Below are 27,410 nucleotides of genomic sequence, written 5' to 3' on the forward strand. Positions count from 1 at the left end.
GGGAAAGAAAGTCACACAAAGCTAATACTCAGTCCCCGTGGTGCGAGGTCAAAGGAAGAAATCAGCTACAGAAACCTTCCCTGGCTTATTTATAAGGGGGCATCGAACTCAGTGAAGTACTCGTTCCTAACATGATTTTGTACTCTGGCAGGATAAACGCCTATTTAGATACCAGCAGGTGCCAGGACGGCAAATGGATATGCATTTGAATACAGACACAAACCACACAATGGCAGCTGGAGGCCAACTACAACCACTGTGCAGGCTCAAGTTCATGTTAATATGGCTGCATCCGAGTTGAGGTATACATGCGTTTGTCTTGTCTAATCAGGAATAGAGCTAGATTATTGCAAAATTACAAATTGAATCTGTGCCAGAATATCACCACTACAGAATTATATATGAAGACAAAACAGGATGGCAGTGTGGATTGATGACCATGTTATTTGGGCACTTAGCAAGAGGGTTAAAGGGGTGCCAGTACTTTAATCCCCTTTATTTTAAGACGGATTAAATAATACTTATATCACTGTGCTAGTGAGCAAACCTTCAGTGGGTTTAATTAAAACATTTGTCACATTCTACTTCTCTGGATCCACTATGGACCTGAACGCTGATTGATATGGTCCAGCCACACCGGGCCATGTTGCACTACTGCCCCCTTCAGAAACCAAGAGTGATCGCAGCACAAAAGAGCACCGGATCAACGACGGTGCCCATCATGTGGCCAACAGTAAAGTTATACTGGAGGAGCTGTTGTGGGAATAAGATTAGCAGGACAGAAAACCAGAAACCACCCGATACAAACTTGGACATAATGATGTACAAGTGCAGTAAATGAAGCAGGCAATTAGTTGCATTTTTTTTTCTTTCTGTCAAGTAATTTAAAAATCACCACACAATAAAACTGTAAATAGGAATTTTAAAATGTTTATTAAAAAAATAGAAAACTTACATTTAAAAAAAGGAAAATAAACAGAACAGGTATACACCTAAATGATAGTTGCAATGCAACGCATCCTACATTACATGGACATGAGCTCGGGATTTGGTGCAATGCAATATAAGATCTTCTGGACAAGTTGCCAAAATGCTGCACTTGGAAAAATGTGTTAATACTGCCATGGTTAACACTGAGGAAGAAAACAAAACAAAAACGCAATGTTAATACTGCTTTGGTTTAACACCGACAGCAGTGAAAAAAAAAACCCTAATGATTCCAACACTGCTATGGTTAATAATACTGTTATTAACAATGTTAACACTGACGACCGGTAACTGCACTGAAAAGAAAAAGAAACAAAAGACATGATGGTAATACTGCTATGTTAACAATACTAACAATCAGTAACTGCAATGGGAGTCTCCTCCTGGAAGTGTTATGTAAAAGGCAGCTTGTAAAAAAATAAATAAAATTTTTAAAAAGTATGTAACCATAGCAATGCTTAAGGGAAAAACAAAATGCACAAAGCTTTGAATATTTACAGGAAAAAAGGACAAGTTTGGTCAGTTAAGAAGGCAGTTAACCTGTCGCTTTAACAGAATCAAAGCATATCTAAGGCAAAACAAGTACTTTGCTGGTAATAAATTAGCACCAACCATTTCTGAAATGGCTGAAGGTACATTTCCACAACACCGTCCCTCAAAAGGAAATGCAGCCAACTCAAAGCCCTGGATACTAGTGACGGAAAAGACAGGCAGTCGGCAAAATTTCAAGTGATCACATAAGCACGAGTAAAATGTTGGCATTGGGTTTTTGGCACATTTCTGATGCTATACTATAGCTCCCCCTTCTGCTGGAAAGCCAGTCAGTCACACACACAAACGCTCAAACACACACACACGCTCAATCACTCACACACACGCTCACACAGCCCTTCAATCCATCTATTGCACCGACCAATATCGTCAACATAAAAACTAAGTTATAGTGGGGAGAGCCCCTAAAATGTGAAATAAATAAAAACAAGTACTTATTGCACATAAATGCAACTAAGGTGGCAACGTTTACAGTATGAAACAAAAAATAGTGCCAATGTAAAATTGTGAAAATCGTGTTGTGACAAAAAAAAAAGAAAAGAATAAAATTTTACGACAACACACAAAACTTGGTACATTCAAACCAGTCATCACAGTTTAAGCACTTAAGACAACGTCTGTTTTGTGCCGTCACATCAAAAACATCGTCAGCGTTGCGCTGCATAGGTAGGAAAGGTAGTGCTTCACTTCAGTCCAGAGCACAACTTGTAGATGACACTTCAAGCTTTAAGAGCTCTGAAATAACGGGGAGTTGCATTCAGACGATGAAATGCGCCCAAATCTTGATAAGAAAGCCCCGATAAAGGGTCAAGATCTTTGATCGACCAGCTCAGTACTATGGCACATTTGAAATGTTGATGTTAAACCGATACTTGACACCTCTTCGACCAACGGAGATGTGACACTGGTGAGGAAGGCCCAGTCTATCGATTACAAATTCATCAAAATCAGCCCGAGTTTGTGCTAGTGTACGCTCCGCTCAGAGGAGGAGCTGCAAACATTCAGCAAGTCTTTTCCAAGTTTCCAGCATGGAAAGGGAGACAACTTGAACGGACTTGTGAGTTCTTGCACAACGCAGGTGGATGTTTGAAAAGACACAAAAAACAGAATGCATACAAGCACAGAGTCCCAACGGCCCGAGTCCTCACCGGCTCTGGTTGAGAGTAGGAGCACTGTCCCTCTTTCTGCGTCGCCAGGTGTTGCGGTTGTACTGGTGCTGGTTCCTGAAGCCTGATCCTGTGTTATGACCCTGGGGAACAAACCTGCGCTGGGGACTGAAGTTTCCTTGAGGGTAATTTTGCGCTTGGAAGCTGCCGGACTGGTTGTGCTTGAAGCTGAACTTGTGTGGCTCAACGGAGCCGTGGGAGTGGGACCTCATGGCGTAAGTGTGGCTCTGCGGCTCTCTCACGTGAGGGTGGTGGAGGGGGCTGGGGAGAGGGCTGCTGGGGTTAGCGGGCTGGGGCACTTGTGCGCCGTGCGTTGCGTGACAGTGCACAACGCTAATGGAAGGAGAGTTCTCGTGGTAGAATTGGCAATCGGAGAGAGAAGGAATGGTGATGTTTTCTTGGTAAGGCAACTGAAGCTGGGGAGGGGGATAAAAAAAGATAAGATAAGAAGTCTAACAAGACTATAATTTCACCCTGTTACAATATACAAGGAACAAAAAGATCTTTAACAAATAAATAGATTAGAAGGAAAGTAAATGGACTTCAGCTCCAACCTGCTGAGCTGTGTGGATAAAGCCTGCTGATTGTGCAGCCCTCATTTCAGCAGCCATCTGGATCATGGAATGGACCGAGGCCAGGGCCACCGGGTGGACCTGGATGGCAGCGCTGCTGCTGGGTGGAGAATCAGACTCCTGGGAATATAGGAAGGCTTTATTTACTACATGTGCGTCACATTGTGGTGGACAGCATCGTAGTTACTCTGATCCCATCCAGACCTGGCATTAAATGGCATCCAAGGAAGTCCAATCACAAGTGCCCGATGCTAATGCAAGGCCTGAATTAATTCCTGGGTGGATTTAAAAGTGGTTTTTGTGACCACTCTTTTTTAAGACTGAACGTGCAGAGTGGGGAGGTACGAACTGATCACTGCAGAACTGTTTGGATGCACATCTTAACACCAGGTGTGAACATGAACTAAAAGCTGGCCACTGGTTAGATTTCTCATTAATGTTAATGCCAGGTCTAAATTGGGTTATTCTTCAAATGATCTTCAAGAAAAACAACATTGATCACAGTTAAATAAACAAGGAATTATAAAGAAATGTTTCACTGGCTGGATAAATTAATATAGAAAATATCCCGTTGTCTTACAATGTCACTCCCAGAGGAAGACGAGGAAGAGAGTGAGCATGCAGAGGACGATGATGAAGAATGGTGTTGAGGGCTGGGGAGAAACACTGGAGGAGGGGAGAGGGACTCTGCACTGAGGGGGGAAGAAGAGTCTCTCTGATCATCAACGAGCATCAGTCGGCCTAGATCCTGTTCACAGGCTTCAATATCTGCAACCACACAGAAAAATGCATATTTGAGATATTTGAACCAAATTGACAGCATCTCACGCAGCACATCCAACATGTTTGGACATAATATAGCCTTTAAACAAATACAGAAAGCAGTTGAACACAAACTTGCCATGGTTTTCCAGCTTGGTGAACTGCTTCGCTCTCCATTTCTTGATTGTCCATTCTCTGTAGGCCAGGACCTCCGGACTGATTTTGATTATTCGTCCTAGAGTGCTGTAACAAAAATGCAGCTACAAATTAGATAAAAAGACAAAGAACGGTAAACCATCATACCGTGACAACTATGACATGCCTTCTTTTGCAAGCAAAGAATGTCTCCTGGTAATCAGATACAGAGTCAAAGAAACCCACCTATCATATTCTTTGTTGGGGTATGCCCGAGCAAGAGGAGACACGCCATGACTCAACACCATGTAGGCAAAGTCAAACACCTGCTTGACTTGCAGGACTCCATAAGAACTCCGGCCCACGTCGTTGCCTGAGGGGATCAGAATGTGGCCATTGCCGGATAAGTTGTACAGCTCAACACTCGATGCAAGCCTTTTTATCTATTGTGCCTGCACACTTTATATGTTGAGGGAAGTGGGAAACGTCCTCTCGATTCCTTGTATGTCTGACATGTGATGAATCGATAATAAAGCTACTTTGAAGCCATCTGTGCAGGCATCAAAATTAGCTCCATACTGAGCCATTTTCAAGCAGGGTTTTCAGCAAAAAGATAAACTAACTCACAAACAGAGGGCAATTAAAAGCTATCAATATATAACTCAATATTGGGAAACAGAAAGAAAAGTTCAAAAACATTGCAACTAGCCTACAAATTAAAAAAAAAAAAACAAAAAAAAAAACACCCTTGACATGCAAGGTCCTTCAAATTCAAAAATAAATGTTCTTATTTTTGCTCATTTTATTGGGACTGAATTTGTACTACAGGAGTACAAAGTACTACTGAATTTGTGATTACAAGCAGCTCATCTTCATAACTGAAAGACAATGTTTCAATTCTCTCATTTGTTTGCACTGAGATGATGAATGTGTGTTTGTGCCTGTGATCATGACGTCCTTATAAACATTTCCAATGGCAGTCTGACCTGGCTGTAAAGGGTCCTCTATGCAGAGCATGGAGGGCCTGTTCCCGTTCCCCATGGCCTTGAGCATCTCCTCTTTAGACAGGTAGGCTCCTCCGTTCTTCACCCGGATACCAGTCTTCAAGTAGTTGAAATCACGACCGTACAGCTCGAAGAACTCAATTAGCAAGATGCCCAGGTTAATGTTGGCTCGCCGCGTGTCGATCCGAGGGTGCAGCTGATTAACAAAACAGAGCAGAGGGGGGGAAAAAAGAAAAATTTGTTAAAAAGGTGACATTTGAAGGTGAATGAAATGATGTCTGGAAAATGTGCCAGAACAAGAGGAATTTTGAAAGGATACAGTCAAAATGCTGAAGAATGTTACGCCTCTAGAATCAGGTTTCCATGAGATATGAATCTGCACGACCACCCGACTTTCATAGTCATGTTTTAATTTGTGTAACAACTAATCCTTTTTTTTGGCTGTAGTCGTTTTGAATACAGTCTTTTTTCAACCCACGCCAGTTTTGGCACATTTCTGCCCGTTAAGCTCATCGGACGTGGCAATCCAACTTGCTGGCGTCGCCTCTGACAACTAACGGCAGCTCCCAGCAGCTCTCGCTCAACACCAGTCGCGTGTTCTCGGGGCTACATCCACGCTGCAAAAAAAAAAAAAAAAAAAAAAAAAAAAAAAAAGCAACCCAAATCCGATCTTCCTTTTTTTGTTTGCCCACAAACAAAAAAAGGGTTGTTTTCTATGTGGTCCTAAATCAGGACAACGTATCTGCTGTTGTTCAATGTGACTTCATTGTGAACTGTCAGGTCAAATTTCACTTGTCTTTGACATCACTTATGTGATTAATGTCACATTTCTCCCTGGCGAGTTTTTTTGTGAATGAAATCTGCTTCAGTGAAGCGGGTCACGCCCCAGTCCACCACTCCTCGCTCTGATCCCTCATCCACACACATCTCTGTACAGATATCATTCCACGTGGGCCGATGTTAATACTTTTGCTCTCCCTTCCCACAAGTTTCTTCTGATAATTATTTCCTGAATTAGTCCACTTTCACAGCGCAAAAAATTAAAAAGGAAATGCTCCAGGCTCCCTGTGGATCCATCCTTGTTTACGTCGGTAAACCTGATGAACTTTGACGTCACTTCGTCTTCCTGCGCATGCAGGTCATTTTAAAGCAGAAGCCTGTTCATAATGAAGTCTGATACAAGACACATTTAAAATACCTGCAGTAGGAAAGTAGCCTTAATCTGAGATGACAGTTTATAACCAACTTTAAAATAAGTAGAAAAACTGGTCAATTGGCAGAAACAGAAATCATACCCCAAAGTATTTATTTATTAATCTGCCTTAGTCTCCCCAGAAAAAGGCAGCTGTTTAGTTATAGCCACAACTACTGTAATTTAATAACCACCCCATCTTAGAGTTCTACTTTATCATATACAGGACAACATAACACTAGTACCATTTTATACTTGCTATAAAACATGATCATCCCTTAAGGGCAAATTTACTAAATGTCCTACATACCTGCAGCACCCTCTGCTGGAAAAATAAGGTGACTACACCAAACCACCTATAATGGTTGAAGCACTTGCAGGGTTATTGGGTTCCAGCAGGTCATAGTAGTTCAGTCTTCCCACAATTAAAAGGAGTTTTAAACTTCACAAAAGAAGGATGCTCTAAGCTTTTGTTTTTTTAATTTATTTTAAACTGAGTACCAGGAGCGCACTTGTTGAGGTTTTTGGTGCCTGCATAGAAATACTTTAGTTGAGCAATCGTGGATGTGCTTTAAAACAATAAAATGAAAAAAAAGGGGCAATAACCTTACTTGTGTTTTTGCATTTTCGTCAACAACTCCCAGCCTTTTACATTACGTTCCACACTCACATTCATACACCAGTCTTTAGTTTAACATTTTTAGCCTAAGCAGTGCTCTTTTCCCTTCTTCATACAATCACATACACAAACAGTCAAATCAGGGCCAACTTGGTGACCAGCGTCACCAACAAAGACGGCACGACACTGAGCAGAGCCAAGGATTGAACCGCTAATCCATCTGTGTACCTGCAGGAAGCTGATGGCCATCAGTATGAGGCTGTACGAGCTGATGCCTCCGGTGAAGACTTCATTCAAATCCCTCTGCAATAGAAACTGCTTCAGAACGAAGATCAGGGGTGGAAGAACGGTGTACTTCTACAAAAGAGGAAGAGCAGAGGAAAAAAAAAAAAAAAGTGAAAACAATTATCACATGCTGTAGTTAATAGTTCATGCTGCCAGAATTGCCAAGTGTTTGAGACCAACCTTAAGGTAGCTTTTGATAAACTGTGCTGCTTTGACTGCGGTCTCTACGTTAAAGCTGATGTCAACTTTCACCTTTGATTCTTGATCAGTTAGTTTGATGATTGGCACCTGACGATAAAATGCAAATATAGTTTAAAATCATTTGTAAATTTCTAAAAAAAAAATAAAAAAAATAAGGGGGGCAGATATACCAAACAGCTTTTTATGAGAAACTTTATTTCGCTATTCAGAGCCGAATGTGACCTCAACTTTCAAAAGCAAAACATAAAATCCTTTGGTTACTTACTGTAGCTTTGTCAAGGACTTTGATGGGGTACGGACCAGCCACGTTGTGTTTTTTCAGGGCCTGCTCGAGTTCCTGCAGGGGGGGATGGTCCCACTTTCCAAACACCACTAAGTCGATGTCACTGTGGACAGAAAAGCAAAACTCTTAAAACCTTTATTCGTTCAAATAACATCTACACCTGAGGAGGACAATGATGCCCAGACCAGAGAAATTACAAGGTCCAAGCAAGTTGATGTTCTTCAAATTTCAATAGAAGTGACAAATTGTCTCAAGTCACCCCTCTCTCACGCACACAGAGTCTGAATAATCGGTTCAAATGTATGATTGCTCGGGGCAGACAACCCCCCATTACCGCCACCATACACAAACTACCTGATAGGTCAACTCAGCCAAAAATAGTGTTCTCATTTCCTAAAATCTATTAAGTTTGCACATTTCTATAAAAAAAGGTGAGACTGTACAGCATGTAAGGGTAATGAAACAAACCACACATTACCTTGTAGGAAGATATAGTCCTGTGCTGAAGCTCCCAAATATCTCCACCTGGAGAGAACAAGAGGAAATGTGTCAATCCTGGGTTAAATCATGTCATGGTGTCAAAGTCTGCAGACAGGTTGGACACTCCATCAACCTCTGCTCTTCCCTTCCTGAATACTTTTCTCTTCAAACATGGTAAGTCAATATGTTGAAACTGAAGCTGGTTGTGTCAGGCCACAATACGAGATGCTGATCACCTGCTAAGCTCCTAGTACTACAGGTTTACCCGTTTCCTGTTGAATAATCTTACTCGGCCACAAAACTTTAAACATCTATAAGCAACAAAGTTTGGAGAAGAAGCACATCAGGAAAGTAGTGTTGGATAGGATCAAGGCCTTGAAGAAAAGGTTGACATTTAACCTTTTGTGAGAGGTTGATACGATTTCTTGAAGGCTTAATGAAAGGTTTTCGTCAACGCAGCAGGGACACATCCCAAAAATATCCCTTTTCAACCATGTGTTTACTGCTCTGGTCATAGTGGTTGATTTTAAAGGCCAGACTGAACCATCTGATTTAATTCCAGCCTCCCCTTCTGTGGCGCATCTCTTGAATTCAGAGTTAAAGCTTTTTGCACAACACACATTTTAACAGTTAACGCAACATGATATAAAGCTGAGTGCAAATAAAGACGGGGAGGCTTTTTTTCCAGAGCTAGACTACCTTAAACAAAAATGAAGGAGCTGCTTTGCTTTCAAGTGCTTTGCGTTGCTTTCAAGCACAGACATGCATATGCACCTACCTGACAAATTATGCCCCCCCTTCAAGAACCCAGCAGCACTAAGAGTAAACCTCAACTTATCACGCTAACAAAAGTTAGACAGGTTACAGAGTAAAAGCTGACACTCACCCTGGCTGTGGGCCACAAATCTTTGATAACAGACTCGATTTTGTTCACAACATCCCTTCTCATGGCCTGCTCCTCGGGTTTAGGGGACATGAAGTTGAAAAAGTCCATAATTTCTTCGTGAAGACTGAAAACAAACAGGACAGGGGGGAAAAACGTGAATTCAAGTCAAAGCACACCACAATTAATATTACAGGTGTTGTGCCAAAAAGTGATTGCCTGCCAGAATCTGATTTCGTTGAGCAATAGCGCTAAAACGTCAGATTTTCAGATTATGAAGCTCAAGAATGAGATCAAATCATAATTAGGTAGAAACAACCTTTCATTAACTGTATCTGGCCTTCAATCAATTTTTGGCAGGTGAAAATGCCTATTTTGTGTTGTAATGGTCCTTTAAAAGAGTTAAAAGCAATCATGTGAGCTCTAGTGTTTGTAATATGAAGCTCAAGAATGAGATCAAATCATATTTAGGTAGAAACAACCTTTCATTAATTGTATTTGGCCTTCAATCAATTTTTGGCAGTTAAAAAAAGACCCATTTTCAGGGGACAAATCAGATTCTGGCAGGCAATCACTTTTTGGCACGACACCGGCCATGGTCCTGCGTTAAAACGACGCAGAGCCTACGGCGTAGGGTACGGCGTATGCTCTGCGTAGGCTCTGCGTCGATTGTACGCAGGACCATAATAGCCTACGACGTAGGGTACCGCGGCGACGCGCTCCGTACGGCGCGCGTCGCCGCGTACCCTACGCCGTCGGCTCTGCGTCGATTCAACGCAGAACCATAAATCACTCTTTTACCCGTCCACGCCCGGGCTGTAGCTGCGCATCTTCCACAGGCTGCAGGACGAGTCCCCGGGGTGCAGGAGCGGGTGTACGCCGTGGAAGGTGTTGGCCCGGTTGAGCTGCCTCCTGTGGTGGTGGTGGTGTTTGCCCCCGTGGTGGAGCTTGAGGGTGGGGGTGTGGCCGGCGGAGTGTTGCATGCTGCGACAGCGCTGCTGCTGGGGCTGGAGCCCCGCCGGCGGCCCCTGCTGCTGCTGCTGCTGCTGTCCCTGCTGGGTCCGCAGGTTGTTCTCGTTCAGCTCGTAGTGCAGGAACGTGCGGGCCTCCTCCGACACGTTCAGGTTGTCTATGTGCAGCAGGGAGCCGCAGGGCGAGCTCTCGGCCTCGGAGTCCAGAGAGGACGAGGAGGGCGACAGGGAGCCCTTCCTGCGGCCGTTACTGCCCTTACTGCCGTCCCTCCGCGGGAGTTTCTCCGGCAGCCGCGCCGCCGTCGCCGGCCCCGGTCCCTGCTCGCCGGGGGCATTGGCATTCTGCACCGCGAAGTTCCGTATGTGGTTGAGGAGGTTGTTGCCGCCGGAGGAGTTGGCCCCCAAACCTTGCGAGGTCTCCCAAATGCGCGTCCACAGGGAATTGGCCGGTCCCTTCTGCTCCGGCTGGATCCAAGTGGTCCTGGGATCCATCACTCCACTCACTCGAGTTTGGACGATTTGTCCTCTTTAAGATACTGGCAAGAAGCGGAGGTCGCGAAATAGCCGCTCTCGCTAGTCAAGGTAAACGAGTGCGTTTTGTGTTATCCGTTTTTTTACTTGTTATCCTTAAAGTGCTCCATGTCAGGAAACTGCTGAGATTTGTCAAGCAGCTCGGCCGGATCCACTCCCCTTACCAGAGCCAATATGGCGAACCCATCAAGACGGAGCGGCCACTGCGCATGTGCGAGGGATTTAAATCATCCAGCACGCCCTCGCGCCGCGAGCACCGGCAAGCTGCTCACGCTCAGCTGGGGGCGACCGGAACCTCACCTACCAAAATAAAAGTTAGCAAACCTCTAGTTGCAATCGTACAAGCATAGACATAGGACTGTCTCAGTAAATTAGAATATTGTGATAAAGTTATTTATTTTCTGTAATGCAATTAAAAAAACAAAAATGTCATACATTCTGGATTCATTACCAATCAACTGAAATATTGCAAGCCTTTTATTATTTTAATATTGCTGATCATGGTTTACAGTTTAAGATTAAGATTCTCAAAATATTCAAATTTTTTGAGATAGGATATATGAGTTTTCTTAAGCTGTAAGCCATGATCAGCAATATTAAAATATTAAAATTATATAATAATTAAATAATAAAATTAAAATAATAAAATTGCATTACAGAAAATCACAATATTCTAATTTTCTGAGACAGTCCTGTATATATGTATATATGTCTATGGCGTACAAGTACCTTCCCACATTTGATCTTTTTTGTCAGTGTGATAATGTACATTTCTGGACGTAAATAAGACTTTACATGTTTACAGCAGGTAATACAAGTAAACATTCAGATTCAGATTCATATGACTTTATTAATCCCTTTGGGAGGTTCCCTCGGGGAAATTGACATCTCCATCTCACACACACAGCACTTTCATTTACAATTCAAACACCCCAAAAGCCAAGCACCCATATAAAAATAAAAAGATAAGAAAATGAAAAATAAAGATAAAAATAAAAGTAAAAGGTAAAAAACAAAAATAATAATAGAAAGTTTGGTGCCATAAAAAGAATTATAAGGATAGAAAAAGTGTTCTGTAATATTGCACAAAGTTATTGCACTGTCCTGGTTATTGCACAGTCTGGTTTGTTGTTGGTCAGATTGACTGACTGACTGACTGACCCACAGTCCCTCTGTTCTTCAGTTCTTGTATGTAAAACATGTAAAGTCTACAGGTAATACAAGCAATGGCATATTAAAGTAGTGTTTTCTGTATTTTTCTTTTAATCTAAATCTCTGCAGTTGAGCTAACAACATAATTAAGTCAAATGTATTTATTTATCTTTAAAGTACGGTACATTTTGGTACATTACTTTGTATTACTGTATTTGTCTTTGTAAGAATTGACCATATAGAAGCATAATTCTCGTTAGTTGTGTAAAATAAGACCTGGAAACAGGCATTGTGGCATAGAATTGTCAAATTGGTTTAGTTCACCGTACGATTTGTTACAGATTACTTTTGTAATACTGTATTTGACCCGGTCTTTGTACGTTTAGACCGTATAGAAATGTAATTCTTGCCATTTTAAGAATGTAATGTGTACCTGCTGCCCTTACTTTTTAACAACTTGTGCTTTTTATTATTTTACCTCTTTTCTTATCATTTTATTTTTTATTTGTTTTGTGTCTTGCAGCTAATGTTGATGTAAAGCACTTTGAATTACCTTGTGTTGAATTGTGCTATACAAATAAACTTGCCTTACGCTGAGCAAAATTTTATATTTAAAATACGAATTTTGTTTTCTTTTAATGTTAAGATATGGATTCACAATAATGTCCCATTTGTATTAGTGTCTATTTACTTACGAACATCAAAAATGTCTTACTTTTTCAAATGTTATTTTGAAATATCTGATGCAGACCGACGCGTGTAAGGCTTTTATTTTGGAAACAAGTTCCGGAAAGGGCTCCCTTTTGTATTTATACAATATTAGCAGATACTGACAGCTTGAAGACGGTAACTGCATTTAAAGGCATTCAGAAACCCAGGATTTTCTATACTTCTCTTTGGCCACAAAAAAAACGTATCGGGCATGTTTCGCCAACCCTGACTTTCACTTAAAAAAAATAAATAAATAAAAAAAGCACAAAGCTCAGCAAACAACATTTTAAATCTTTCACCATACGATTATCATTTGCACGAATGCGTTTTAACCATTTCTTTTCTGCAGCTAACGACTTACGCACGAGACTTTTTTTGGGTAATTAATACAACAGAGTTGGTATGACGGTATTTTTTTTGTCCTACTTTGATAAATGCCTGGTGGTCGAATAGGAAAAGATTTTGGATTTGATGTTCCCATCTACGAGGTATTTGAATGCAGCACAACCCAGGACAGTGATCTGCCTGAAGAATGTGTTTATATTAACTGGAATTCACCATATGTTGTTTATTAGCGGCAGTCAACTTTATCTATGTACATTTTAATCTGAAAAATTTAAATAATATTTGAAACAAACTGTACAAAATGTTTACTTTGGCAATGTACAATCAGAACAAAAACATTGCTAATATATATTTACAGCAGCTTCACAGTTAAACTCTTAACACTTACATTTCTACAATATTTAACAGTATTACCTGAGAACAGACACAAGAAATTATTTGAGTGCATAGTGAAAGACGTGACTAAATAAAACTTTAGGAAAACACATTTTTAAGCCTCCTTTCACAATCATATTTGCTACAGAAGTGAAGCACAAAAACATCTGATGATCAGAACTGATCATAAAAAAATAAGATGTCTGGAATTTTCCTCAACATTTTTGTTCAATTCAAGAAACTGAATTACAATGAAGTTCCAGACACCTTATATAACAAAGAGGAGATATTTTTGTTGTCACTCTTTGCTCCTTAACAATTAACAGCCATACTTTAAGCTGCCAATCACCAAGTTAAAATTCACATTGAGGTATTCATCTTGTCTTTAAAAAAAAGATGCAGACAGTAAAAGCAGTTCCTGTGGGTTTCAACCCTTTCAGTTATTGAGCTGCCTACAAATAGATCCTAATTGATTAATGCAACTAGTGACAGCTGGGGGGACACACTGCGTCGTTTCTCCTCTCCACCACGCCAGCACATCCAGAGCTTGTTTGGGGTCGCAGGGAGACAGGTCGTAGATACAGTAGACGGCTGCTAACTGGACCTCCCATGGCACACCTGCAGCCACAAAATACAGTTTTACATGAAGTCTTTGTGGAACTTAACACCTCTTTCCCTTATCTGACTAGTATAAATATGGACATGCCTAAATATTTGAAATGTGTTTAGTATATTTATAAGTAATGACAGCAAGTGGGGGAAATTAGGCAAGGCAAATGTATTTATATAGAACAATTCAACACAAGGTAATTCAAAGTGCTTTACATTGACATTAAAAGCGGCAAGACATAATTAGACAGTAAATAACAAATAAGAATAAGATGATAAGAAAAGAAGTAAAATAATAAAAAGCACAAGCTGTTAAAAATAAGGGCAGTAGAATACAGCAGGTAAGTTTAATTTAGGAGAACTTTCAGTAAAATTAATATATTTTCTCTGACTGTAGATCATATTTCATACCTTCAACCTGCCCTTGTCTCCCAAATGTGTTGATGACACTGGCAACAGTGCTCACAGAGGCAACACACCTCTCTTTAAGGCCCAGCTGACCAAGGCGTCCTATTTGAACAAAAAAGACAATTTAATTATCTGCTGTCTTCTTATTAAATTACACAACACATCAGTTTTTGCTTCATACGAAAGAAAAAGCAACAAAAACAACTGACCTACAAGCCGGAGTACAGTGGCAATAGTTGCATCACAGATGGATTTTTGATCTTTTGGTTGTGTTACCCAAGTGTTCAAAAGTGGCCACAAAACATTGCTGTCAAAGTAGAACAAAGATGGAAACACAGTTGATTTGCTTATATTTCATGTCAGAGTGGATACGTTTATATTTTCAGTACAATGTAGTCTCATTTTCAGGAGGAAAGGTAAACATACCCTATGACATTTTGATAGGTCCATTTCCACTTCTTCTCTGAACAGAGGAGGTGCAGAGTGAAGATAATTTCCCAAGCTTCAGTTCCCAGGTCTTCTCCATAGCGACTATGTTTGGTGAAAGACAGATTTGACCCCGACTTGAGCTCAGACAGTGTTGCAGAGAGGAGCTGGTCAATGTTGCAGGCTGGAGTCTGCAGGTGTAGAGAGACAATTAAGTTTTACTGTTGGAAGACTTAGAAACTACAAGCAACAAGAGATGATGTATATAAATATATAAACTGGTCAGCCTATTAAGAACATGGATTTCATGCATCGAGGTCCCTTTTACACCTGGAGTATACTTGCAGCTTTTACAGACGTTGGGGAGAAAAGGTTTTGGTCAACAGGGACAATTCGTTCTTATTATTTTTTTCTTGAAAATCCCCAGATGTTATAACATTTTTAAAAATGTGTCTTGAATTTGAAAACTAGCAAACTAACTTCACCTGAGGTTAACTAATATGGGCAAGCTGAGCGGGATGAGGGTGAGCTAGGTCACCTGCTTTCACTTTGTCACTTTCCAGATGGGCTTACAGAGCCACCTTGGCCCTTGATTTTAAGCCTCATTTTTCTGACCAACCAAGCAGAGCTTCATAAGGTTGGAGGAAATGTCAGGGTAAGGGAGGTTTATAATTCAGCATTGCTCAAATTTTTAAGTCTACTCTTATTGAATGTTTATTATAGACATACTGCTCTAGGAAGTGTTGCTAATATTTGTCACAATACGATGGATTCAGTCTTACATACATTTCAGGTATCTTTTGATTGGATTCCTGGCATTTACTTGTTCGCTCCCTCTGTCGTACTCGTCTTTGCTTCATTCCCCTTACTTGTAGGGCTTTCAATAGTTTCTTTTATCGTTGCATTGTGTTAATATTCTGTTCTATATTGTATATTGCTATATCTGTATTAAAATGTATTCTACTGAAACACAACTGAGGAGTTCCTGACGAGCCTCATGACACTTCGCTTCCGGTGGTGCTGTTGCTTTCACAAACAAACCAGACTCATGTGGTAAATATTTACATTTAACTAATTATTGCAGATGAGTGCTGCTTCTTATTTATTGGTCTTTTTACCATTTCTACAGTTCACCTTTGCTTTTAGACTTGTTGAGCGTGATTCTGACAGTTTAAGCCGCCGTCTATCACTCAAGACTCAAGTTCACCGTTAACTACGAGTATGATCAGAGAATGCAGTTTCTGCTCGCCGCCTCGTTCACAACGGAGCTCAGCTGAACTGTGAAGTGAATGGATTGTTTCACTGAGTGATTCGGTTCAATTCATTTATCCTAAAGATTCTTTCATCATTTGTGACCAACAGACTATATATAATCTTGTGATTAAAGAAATCGGCACTTCAACATTTCCACCGTGATGCATAATGTGCAGGTCAGGGGGCAGCACAGCCAAGAGCATTACTGTCATTACAAAGAGTAGCTCTGGTGTGTGTGGAAAAGTGGTGCTGCAGCAGCATGTGTGCTTCGCCTCCTGCAAGGAAAGAAATGCTGCAGCGTGTAAAACAGAACTAATACTGTTGGAGCATATCAATCCTATCCATCCTACAGTCTTTAATAATTAACCTCTGGACAATGAAGTTGGGTTTTCTCTAAAACTGACATTTCATTTCTTACAAAGTCAATATATGTGGGGCTTTGAGAGATGATTAAACTTCACTGATCTAACAATTTGAAATCAGTTCTTCCAAAAGATACCCTATGTCAACATCCACGGGACTCTACTGTGGGCACTGCAGTTGAATAATTGATCCAAGGATTAGTGCCACTTGTTTCACAATTCCTTTTCCCAATTCCCTTTCAGAAAAAAAAAAAAAAAAAATATATATATATATATATATATATATATATATATATATATATATATATATATATATATATATATATATATATAAACAAACATTTCCGTTAGTAATACTGGTTAAAAAAAAAACACATCAAACTAAGAACATTAACAAACACTGTCATATACATATATACACAGACAGACAGACAGACAGACAGACAGTTTTTAATGTCTAGTTAGCAGGTAGTGAATTATGCAAAGTGTTGTGTGTGTGCGTGGGATTGAGAGAAAGAGATTTCCAGACAAGATGTTAAACAGTGTCCCCAATGTTGAACAAAAAAGTCAAAATTCCTGTAAATGTAATCCTGAGTCATACCTTTTCCCAATCAAGGAAAGCTGAAAGGCAGTTGAGAAACCCTTCTTGGGCTTTCAGTTTGGTGATGCTATGAACGGCTTGGCACAGAGAACTACTGTGCGAGAGAAAAGTGGGCCAAGTGGTCACCATAAACAAAATCAGCTTAGCAGAATCTGGGAAATCTGGAAAGAAAGCATAAAATAATTAATACAATTAAGCTCAAGTGTCGACATGGTGAAAGAAAAACTTTATTTTTTATTTAATTCAATTCAATCTCATTGCTCACAATTCTTTTTAAAGTGAAGGAAAAGAAAGGCCGCAGTTTTTAGTTAAGAGGGTTCCCCCTCGCTATACTTAACCACTATTTGTTCATATGTGACATAGAACCTGTTTACATGTGGTACACTTGCATTTGAGACTGCACCGAGTCAAAGATCCTCTATACAGAAGATAGCGCATTACCGTTACTGCCAATGGTATGAAATGGTATACACTTCCGGTCTCCTAAGTGGGCGTGGCCGCCCCTCTCCCCACATCGTTTTGGAACATACAACACTAGATACAGTACAACTTTCTTCCAAAAAGACTTAAATAATAAAAATAACAGTATTATTAAGCAAAGAAGCAAGTTTTATTTTAGTTTTAAACTTCATTTTATCCGATGGGAAAACGATGAGAGCCAAATCTCGCGAGAGTGTGTTGCTCAGACAGAGACAGGTCTCAAACAAAGTTCATTTTCTCCTAATCTGTCGGTCTGAAAATTGCCATTTTGGTGTCAGAATGTTCAGAAGGTTTGTGGCTTTTGAAAAATTGGTCCCATATTTACTTAGGTTACTATGGGGCAAAGGAATTGGTAATAATCTGTGCTCACGTTCACTTTTCCCATAGGACTCAATAGACTCAGGACCTACTTCCGGTCTCCTAAAGGGGCGTGGCAGTCACTTGACACAGATACAGGAAACCGAACCGTAGTGGGCTGTCTCGTTTATTGAACATCTCTGACCGAGTCAAACCAAATGTGACCATGTTTTTTTTTAGCAACGTAAACACAATGTGTCCCTGGCCACACCGAAGGGCCGCTGCATAACTGACATTTTCTGTGAAATGCAGAAGGACATACTAATTTGCATCCTATTCAAACAAAAAACATGCAGGAGCCATCAACTGACCATAACAGCCAACCACAACATCACAGACTCGTTTAAGTTGTTTTAAGTTGCCTACTTTAGTTCTTATTCTTTTAATTTCCAACATATCCCATATCTGTTTCGCAATGTCTAATTGGCTTCTTTTTTTTTTGTTTTTGTTTTTTTTTTTATAAATATTGTCCATGATAATAGATGTTTTCTCATTGCCATTATTGTTGTGTATGTACGATTTATGTGGCATTGTTAAATAAAGCTGCTCTTCTTTTCCTACCGACTGGCTGGGGTTTAGTGCATTGCTGCCTTCCCCAAGATTAAATGAAAATAAATCTTGTGAGACATTATATTTTGTTTGACATCCTTTATCTATGTTGTGTAAATAGTTTATTACTGATTACATTTCTATTCATCTAATGTAAAACAAACAGTTTATAGTTTTATAGGTGTACCTTTGAAATATGTGTTTGAAACTGTGTTAAAAGGAAACCAGATGGTTCTTCTAAGCTGTCAGAAGAACAGAAACCAAATGCAGCTTGTTTTCTAAGAGGCTGAAGCTCTGGAAATCAAGTCTAATGATTACATGACCCTCGCAATAATCAAACTTGTTTGTATGAATATGACTGAGATGCAGCAACAGGAATGAAAAAAAAAAATTATAAAAAAAGTAGGTTAGTTTTTTTTAGCATTTCAACAATGCTGCGTTCAACATTAAAGTCCACATGGGTTATATTATTAAATTATATCCCTGTTAATTTGTGCATGAATTACCAATCAAGTGAAAAACGGGGACCTGTGTCGGTGTAACAAGAGTGAGTAAAGGAGGTTCTGGAATAAACTGCCAACCTTCAACGAGAATGCTGTAGGCCAGAACGCGAGCCTTCTCCCAGTCTCTGTTCTGTCTGCAAAGCCCTGTGTAGACTCTGCAGAGGGCCTGCATGTAGTTTGGGCTGAGGGTGCGTTTTTCAGCTTTCAGTTTGTTCAAGATGGCCAGAATCATGTCATCTGCCTGGAGTTGAGAAGAAGTGGAAGAAATATTTAAGTGCAGCGTGCAAGAAAAAAAAAAAGAAAACAAACAATACTGCCTTTACATAAAGTCTTTCCCAACTAAAACCGTTACAGAAAATGCAGTCACTCATGTCATCAGTGAAAATTCAGATGAGAATAAAAGCTTTACTAAAAACTGGCAAATTAGATGTAATTATTAAGGAAACATAATGATATTTTGAATCCAATGTGTGTCAAATAGCCAGCGATGACCTGGAAACAGCTGTTTCTCTGGTACAGATCAAACGTGATACCAGACAAAACAGTTTGGAAATCAAAATTGAATAGAAACATGTCAAAGAGTATTAACAGAGCACCTCCCTGCATCCGAAAATCAGATCATATAATTATTGTAGGTCAAAATCTGCTCGGATATTAGGAATACTAGTTGCCTTCTACCCAAGGAAATATAACATACGCTTTGAGAACCATCAGGTTGCCAGGCTACAGCAAATAACTTTAAGAATATGAGAATGGTAAAGAAAGAGTTCTTACCAAGTTACGATGATAAATGTCAGAGATGACTTCCCTCTCTTCATCTCTCAGGACAGGCTTTTTGGGCAGGTTCCCAACATAAAGGTGACTTTGGATAACAGGCAACAGGTCAAAGCACTTGTTCTGGACTTTCTTTAAAGAGTTAACGATCAGATTTTCACTGGAAGGCTCTTCAGCTTTCAGGGATGGATTGCTTGAGGACTGTTCAACAGTCAGAGTCTGTGCTGGGCGGATTTCATCTCCACTATTTGACGAGACCGAAGACGCCTGCTTGCCAGTAACACCAGGAGAACCTCCATCAAGCTTCTGACATTTGCTGTTTTTAGCCTGAGATAAACCGATGGCAGGTCTTTTTTCTCCCCTTATCTCAGTCTTTGTGAAGGCTGTTGAAGTGGAGCTTATAGTTTTAAAGACAGATATTTGTTTGTCAGTAGTCGTGGGTGACGTTCTACTCTCTGAAGAACAAATGCTGAGATTGACATTCCCTCTGAGAATGCTTAGAGTCCGGGCGCGGGCCGAGAGCTCTGGATACATGGTGTCAAGAATCCTCATGGAGTTTTCCTGAGGAGGACTAGCAGAAGATGGAGAAGAATTCATTGCTGTCAAGGGCAGGCGACCAGGAACTGGCACAGCGTGTTTTGGAGTGGCAGAGCCAAACTGCAGTGGTGATGAAGGGACTCCGTTTAGAGGGACCGGGCTGTTGAAGGAGGAGGAATTCAGCTGCTGACCGTTGGGTGTAACGTGGGTGTGGGATGGAGTGGTAGGAGAAACCACTTCTTGCATGGGTGAGGGAAATAAAAGTTTCCCAATAGCATGCCTTGGGTTGATAGATTTACTTTCCCTCGGGGGGGTGCTCACAGGGGTCAGGGCAGGAGGAAGTGGAGGGCCCATTTCAGAGCGAATATGGCTGATATACTTTGCAGTTTGAAGACTTGTATAAATAATTTTACATGGACTTGTTTCGCGTGCTTTAGCACATGGCTCTAAACTATTATTTTGTTTTGTGCCATCACTATTTTTAACAAATAAAGCAGTACTAACTGCATCTATGCTTTCCTGAGAAATATCTTTGACATCATCCATTTCACTGATGCTCTGCTGGTCAACATGAGGAGGAGATTTGTTCGTTGCAATTTGTTCTGTATCGTCAACATTTGATTCTGCTGTGTTTGGATGAGTTTCCAAAGGCTGTGTTTTTAAAGTAGGCGCTGCACATGCAGGACTCTGTTCTTGGCAAAGAGAATGTGCTTTCTCCTCCAAAGATGTACAGTCAACAGTTATTGTTTCTGTGGATTCAGGAATTAAAGGTGCATCTTCAGTCATAACTTTGCTTTTCAAAGTCTCAATGTCAAAATCCTTTAAAACAAGTTCATCTTTCCTCTTCAACACCAGTGGCTTTTCAAGACACAGAGGTTTATTATCAGAATTTGACTCATTTGAAGTTGTGATGTTGACTCCTTCATTTTCTTGTGCAGCATCTCGTGCATCATCCTCCCCAGGAAGCTCAATGGGTGCATCAACTTCCATCCTCTCGTCAAGGTCTTCAATTGAGGCACAATTCACATTGTCAGTGCTACTTGGTGTTGCACTCACATTGTCATTGCCACTTGTTGTTGCACTCACATTGTCATTGCCACTTGGTGTTGCACTCACATTGTCATTGCCAGTTGTTGCACTCACATTGTCATTGCCAGTTGTTGTTGCACTCACATTGCCATTGCCACTTGTTGTTGCACTCAGATTGTCATTGCCAGTTGTTGTTGCACTCTCGTTGCCAGTTGTTGTTGCACTCACATTGTCATTGCCACTTGTTGTTGCACTCACATTGTCATTGCCAGTTGTTGTTGCACTCACATTGTCATTGGTACTTGATGTTGTGTACTCCTGTACTTCAGAGTCTCTGCAGAGAGAGCCAGTACTCTTCATGTGTTCAACTGCAGTGCTGTCTTTACTGTCCTGACAAGACTCCACATCACTTTTTTCAACTTCTGAACTGTTCTCTCTGATAGTGATCCCTTTCAAAACTTCTTTCAGTTTTGGGGGAGCATCAGGATTCTCATCGTCTGCTTCTTCAGATATTACAGCTTCATCACTTCTTCTGAGCAACTGTTCACCATTTGAAATAACTGTTTTATTATCAAAAGCACCACCAAGGCTTGTTTCCACATCTGTCTTTGTAACACTCTTTGAATCATCTTCTTTTGCCTGTTCAACAGAATTTTCAGGTCCAGATATGTTGCTGGGGTCACCACCATTAATGTTCGAAGTACATGAAGACTCAGGACTTTCCGTTGTTAATGAGAAAACCTCATGCATCCAACTATCTGTTGTAGAAGAGGATGATGGTAATGGTACTGATGGTACTGATGCTAAATCCATAGACGCTGGGTCCTCCTCAGGCAACATGTCTTTTTGCTGATGCATTTTTCCATGATCTTTATCAGGTTCGTCCTTCAGTTTAGAAGCACCACTTGTGCCATTTTCACCCAAGTTTTTCTCGGTGGAAACAGGCTGGGGTTCGCATGTTGTAGTTTCCATCAAGTCTAAACTGTCAGTTTTCTGAACTGCAGAAAAACTTGGACTGTTGTGTTTTGATAGTGATGCTGTGATATCCAAGGCGACCAGTCTATGGGGGGAGTCCTCAGCAGGTCCATGGTGATGTACTTTTTCTTCATTGTCCAAGTCCTTGGATTCCTCATTGATATTTGTGTCCTGAGAGAAAAAAAAAAGAAGAAAAGCAACAATCTAACATTAAAACTCACAGCCACAAAATAAGTTTAAGTGTCCAACAGTTTTAAATTCAAACAAATTCTCACCAAGTCTGGTAGAGGGGATATGCAGGAAAGCATTGGTTTAAATAATTCCAAAATGTCATAAAGAGAAAGTTCAGGGCTGCTTCTGTCTGCGGACGGCTCATCACATTCTTGCTGCTTGGATGACCTCTTGCGCTTTTTCTGACTGTCTGTTCTCTCCTTGCCTCTTGAGCGCAGAGGAGATGCTTGGTTTTTGATGGCTTCTTGTGCATAAGTGCACGATTTTAACTGGGTGCAAGTGGCTTTTGTCTGGATCTGGAAACTGTGTGATTCCCTGGACTTTGGAGAAGCAGACAGGGACTTTGCTCTCGCATGAGTCTGCAGTTTACTCTGTGGAGACGATGGAAGAACTTTCTTGCAATTGGACTCTGAAATTAACAATGACAAAAGAGAAGATTGTAAAAAAATAAAAAATACAAGGAATGATGAATATTTACAGTAGCTAATAAGAATACAATAACACAAAGAGGGATTTATTATGCCTCACCTGGAAAGGGCAACATGTCTGCTGACTGATCCTGCTCTACGCAGGCCCACAAACTCTGCAGGAGCATCCGTACCTTTTCTGTAGAACATGCCAAAACAATCTCACATCAAAGACTATTAAAATCAACCTAATTTCAGGGTCAATGTGTGTGCTTATCAAATAAATGAATTAAGTGAAACCAGAAAAATACCTTTGTCAACTTTTGGCTCTGCACTTGTTTGAGTTCTTGTGCTCCTAAAGTCTTGGAAAAAGTAATCAGATACAGTTTATTTAATTTCAATTACATTTTAAGTCAGAAATACAGTAAACTCTGCTGTTGTTGAACAACAAATGCTCAAAAGGTCAGATTCACAGACATTAAATGTTGTAAATGCCAGATATTCCTTTAAGCCAACAAAACTAATATAATTAATTCTATTCTCATAAAATTATAATAATTTTACCTTTACACCGTTCTTTCTCCAGTTTCATCAGTCTCGCCTACAAGAGAAATTGAAGTTATTACAAATACTGAAAAAAGTCAGTGTGACAGTATTTACAAATATTTTCCCAAAGTTAATTTTGAAAAGCCTTCACCGTACCCGAAGGTCAAAAATATTTCTTTCTAACAGAGTCTTCTCTTTGGACAGCTGGAATATTTGATGGTTCTGTTTGCAAATGGAGTCTGAAGAGAGAGAGAGGAAAAAAAAAAAACTATAACAGTGAAGCCTCAAAACAGCAAGTGTCACTCAAACTGACATTCAGGTCATCTCAAATGAGCAAAACATAATTTCCATGTTGAATAAAACATAAAACCAACCTTCAAACAGTTTAACTTTATTTTCAAGACTCTCCTTCCTGTTGAGTAGAAAGCAAGATGGCATAAGTTGTTGATGAGACCAAAAAATAAAATAAAGTGTTCATGACTGACCAGAAAAGAACCCAAACAAACAAAAAAACAACAACTGCACTGAAAATTCTTACAGGCTTGCCATTGCAGCGTTCTCCTCCGCCAATTTTTCAGCTTTACCAGCTTGTTCTTGAGATTTTTTCAAAGATACCTGTGTTGGTAAAATAATAATTAAAAGAAAACAACAAAATATTCTTCAAAAAAACAGATTTGTGTCAGTAATAAAGGCCTGATGAATTTAAATGTTTTATTTTCCGTTTTTGTTACCTGAGTTTGAAGCAAATCATTTTCAATTGCAGCTTTTTCTCTCTTTAGTTGTGCGTTTTCAAGTAATTGCACGTCTGTCAAATCTAAGAGTTCAAAGAAAAAAAGGAAAGAAGAGGCTTTTAGAATATTTTAACAAATTATTTATAAATTTGAAGCTCTTTTAGAAGACAACTTAAAGCATATGGTGCAAGTTACCTTTCACACACTTAAGCTGGTCTTCAAGCTTCTTATTCCTGATGGATACAGAATTGTATAGCTTAGTTTTGCACAATATCAAATGCCAGTTTCTGTCTGTACTAATACGATCATGACTAGAACCCTTACTTACTGAGTCACTGTAATAATGTTTTCCTGCTTCAATTTTTCCATTTCTTCAGACAGATGTTCATGAGCCTTCAGAGAACTCTATAAAAATCAAAAACAAGGGGAAAAAAAAGCTTTGACAAAGGTTTTCAGAGAAATATGTTTAAAATGCACATATTATTGTAATAGTCATTTAAATCGGCATCTACAGAGAGAAGACATACCCTCTTTTCTTCAAGCTCTGCCTGCACAGACTCATAATCTGCTGTCTTTTTCTCCAGAGTAACCAAATGCATCTGAAGCTCTTCGAGCTGTTGCTGAAGCCTGATTGCGTCACTGGACAGGGCAAAAAATGATGAAGAAATGCACGTGTGACTTCAATCGCAAGACACATTAAAGAGGATAAGTTAATGCCTGCTGGATTTAATTACTGTAACTTTCATGTTTGTGAAGCATAGTGTGACACTATTATTATTATTACTTCCAGTTCAAAGACAGAATGACCACATTTATCAGCCTAACTATCAGTTTATATTGACATGTATTCAAGTAATATGTAAGGTTACATACATAACAACCTGACAATAATACTGTACATACTGGAAAATAATGTGCAATATCATTCACTACAACGTGCAATTATGTAAATATCCGTCTGTTATCTTATTTGTATACCAGTATTTTTTATTATTATTATTGTATATATCGGTACGGTTTATAGTGTGTCATACTCTGTTATTATTATTTCTATTTCTATTGATGCCTCTTGTTTTGCACTATCCCCTTTGCTGCTGTACACTGCGAATTTCCCCGCTGTGGGACTAATAAAGGAATATCTTATCTTATCTTAATTTCATGTCTTGAAAAAGAAAACAATTTCCAACATCAAAACTGTTTCACTTGGGATTATTTTTTCAAAACTAGGACATATAAACACATTTGTAAAAACTATAAATACAAATTCCAAACCCATTCAGCCAGAAAGCATAAAACTGATTCTTGCCTCATGTTACTTGAAGTCTCTCTCCACAAAAATAAAACTAATACTTTCATTGTATTACAAAATGTGGCATTTTGTTCAAAAAGGTCTAAACTTGTTAATCGTTGTTTGAAGTAAGCGTTGCCATGACAACCCATCAATCGTTGCTACTCACTCTGAAGCCGTTATCTTCTGTTTTAGTGCCAGAAATGACGACACGTATTCTGTCAGGCTCTGGGAAGAGAAGAGACGGAGCAACAAGCACAAACACACAAATACAAACACAAGCACACCCACCAACACACCAACACACCCACACACACACAAATACAAAAACATAATAGGTAAGTTCCTATTCATTATCAAGATGTAAGCTTTATATCCTGAGGTTAGAATATACGGAACAGACATACAGCAGACACGTGTAAATAGTGCAGAGCGCCGGTGTGACGGTCTCACCTGGTGTAGAATAGAACAGTTTGTACAGCTCCCCGCGGTTCCGTCCGCGGCAACCGCTGCCGTCTTGGCCTGCCTGTCTCCCGGCATCATGGCAGGAGGCGCAGAGTCCCCGGAATCCAGACGGCCGTCGTTATAAACCATGTAAAACGCCGATTTTGACTTTCTCCGGGCGTCACAAATCCCAGCTGGGTTCAAAACAACTTCATATTTTTCGTGTCTCCCACGTTGGTCAAGGACCCGAGCGAGGACCCCGGAGAGACGCCCTCGCAAAATGCCTCTGACTTTGAAACTGTTTATTTCACTTATTTAGACAACATATCCAAAGTTATCGATGCAATCCAATGGAATTAAATTGTTAAAACGGACTTGTTATCTTTGCTATTATTATAATTATTTATAATTATTCATTTATTGGCAAAACTTGGGTTTTTTGCTCAGGCAGTTTATGAAGCGAGTGGGGCCTGTTTGTGACTGGCGTGCGCTTCAACGTGTAACCATTTGGGGTATAATATAAAAGTTTACAATACATAAATTGTTATGTCTCAGTTTACAGGAATGATATAGAACATTGGATATTATTTAAGAGGTATATGTGGTAATTGGTCAAAAAGAGCGTCCTAGGACGCTGTATACAGCTCCCTGGTGGTCTAGTGGTTAGGATTCGGCGCTCTCACCGCCGCGGCCCGGGTTCGATTCCCGGTCAGGGAACTCACTTTTTCCTATTCACTTCTTGCTTTGACAAGATAAGTAGTTTGCTTTGTTGGTTGAGTTAAAATTGTATTGTACTAATACAAGATACCAATAACATACATTTGCTAACAAAAAGGCAAAAGAAAATACTGATCTGAATATAGTGGGACCCTCCACGCCTTTAATTCATTTACTTATTTCCTATTTTCTTGGAGTCACCAACTGCAGAATGGATTTGCAACTTATACAAATAGTCAGTAGATGGGGCTGTTGTACCTATGATAGTAGTTATAAGCCACTCACATACACACACGCACATACACGCACACACACACACACACACACACACACACACACACACACACACGCACACACGCACACACGTAAGCTTTATGCACACGTATAAATGCGGACCTATTCTATACTTATTTCTTTTTTTGTCAAGTTTTTGGTCATGTTATATGCATTAATGTTCACAATGACAAGATGGACTAAAGTCATTTTTACACACTATCTCTGGACTGTGTTTCACACTTTAACACCCAGGAACAGAAGCTGATTCATAAATCCACTTAACACATCACTGAGACAAGTTTTCTCCTGCAGCAGTATTTTTTGTTGGAGATGCACAACCTGGTCATACAAAGGACACGACAGAAACCACCGTAGTTTCTTTATATCACATCAGGTTTTATCCTTAATATGCTTTTTCTTGGGTAGTTATTAAGTCCTCACACAGAAAGATGTACTATATGAACAGTATTGAACAAAATCTGTATTGCATGTTACTGATCAGATTACTATTATTATTATAATACATTGTCTTTAATGTCATACTTTTACCTGCTCTGTGGTTGTCCTGAATTCTGAGGCAGCAGAGTTTAATCCCCCCAAAAATGAGTGGAAAGTTTGTGGACTTTACTGAAATGATAACATCAGATAATACCTGACGTAGCCTCGAGGCTAAAGGGTCAACTTGCTCCAAACAGATGAA

The 27,410-nt window shown here is 39.9% G+C and overlaps 2 protein-coding genes and 1 non-coding gene across 3 annotated transcripts; 1 reads left to right on the plus strand and 2 right to left on the minus strand.

Annotated features, from left to right (window-relative positions):
• Positions 1-984: 984 nt before the first annotated feature.
• Positions 985-10,800, minus strand: LOC133426871 (terminal nucleotidyltransferase 4A-like). Its single transcript, XM_061716418.1, has 12 exons — positions 9,923-10,800; positions 9,125-9,248; positions 8,237-8,283; positions 7,741-7,861; positions 7,455-7,562; positions 7,218-7,346; positions 5,161-5,374; positions 4,421-4,547; positions 4,179-4,282; positions 3,858-4,045; positions 3,260-3,397; positions 985-3,121 (listed from the first exon to the last, which is right to left on the minus strand). Exons 1-12 carry the CDS (start codon positions 10,582-10,584, stop codon positions 2,684-2,686), a joined length of 2,400 nt encoding a protein of 799 aa, XP_061572402.1. The 5' UTR covers positions 10,585-10,800; the 3' UTR covers positions 985-2,683.
• A 2,795-nt stretch (positions 10,801-13,595) lies between these two features.
• Positions 13,596-25,904, minus strand: ice1 (KIAA0947-like (H. sapiens)). Its single transcript, XM_061716419.1, has 20 exons — positions 25,727-25,904; positions 25,443-25,501; positions 24,513-24,624; positions 24,314-24,390; positions 24,181-24,218; positions 23,986-24,068; positions 23,793-23,869; positions 23,629-23,666; positions 23,411-23,493; positions 23,273-23,309; positions 23,020-23,070; positions 22,830-22,907; positions 22,346-22,710; positions 19,530-22,241; positions 18,834-18,996; positions 16,867-17,027; positions 14,650-14,840; positions 14,433-14,530; positions 14,227-14,325; positions 13,596-13,824 (listed from the first exon to the last, which is right to left on the minus strand). Exons 1-20 carry the CDS (start codon positions 25,865-25,867, stop codon positions 13,643-13,645), a joined length of 4,845 nt encoding a protein of 1,614 aa, XP_061572403.1. The 5' UTR covers positions 25,868-25,904; the 3' UTR covers positions 13,596-13,642.
• Positions 25,905-26,362: 458 nt separating this feature from the next.
• Positions 26,363-26,434, plus strand: trnae-cuc (transfer RNA glutamic acid (anticodon CUC)). The gene has a single exon. It is a non-coding gene; the product is annotated as a tRNA-Glu (tRNA).
• The last annotated feature ends 976 nt before the right edge of the window (positions 26,435-27,410 follow it).

The sequence above is a fragment of the Cololabis saira genome, chromosome 3 (assembly GCF_033807715.1).
Source record: "Cololabis saira isolate AMF1-May2022 chromosome 3, fColSai1.1, whole genome shotgun sequence".
Classification (NCBI taxonomy): Eukaryota; Metazoa; Chordata; class Actinopteri; order Beloniformes; family Belonidae; genus Cololabis; species Cololabis saira.

Excerpts from the sequence above, each read along its gene's own strand:
- LOC133426871 (XM_061716418.1), bottom strand. The coding sequence starts at position 10,584 with ATGGATCCCAGGACCACTTGGATCCAGCCGGAGCAGAAGGGACCGGCC. Across the intron at positions 9,249-9,922 it reads TACAGCCCGGGCGTGGACGG|TCTTCACGAAGAAATTATGG; the intron begins GTAAAAGAGTGA and ends GTTTGTTTTCAG. Across the intron at positions 7,862-8,236 it reads GGACTATATCTTCCTACAAG|TGACATCGACTTAGTGGTGT; the intron begins GTAATGTGTGGT and ends TTCTGTCCACAG.
- ice1 (XM_061716419.1), bottom strand. The coding sequence starts at position 25,867 with ATGGTTTATAACGACGGCCGTCTGGATTCCGGGGACTCTGCGCCTCCT. Across the intron at positions 22,711-22,829 it reads AGACATGTTGCCCTTTCCAG|AGTCCAATTGCAAGAAAGTT; the intron begins GTGAGGCATAAT and ends TGTTAATTTCAG. Across the intron at positions 13,825-14,226 it reads GAGACAAGGGCAGGTTGAAG|GTGTGCCATGGGAGGTCCAG; the intron begins GTATGAAATATG and ends TTGTGGCTGCAG.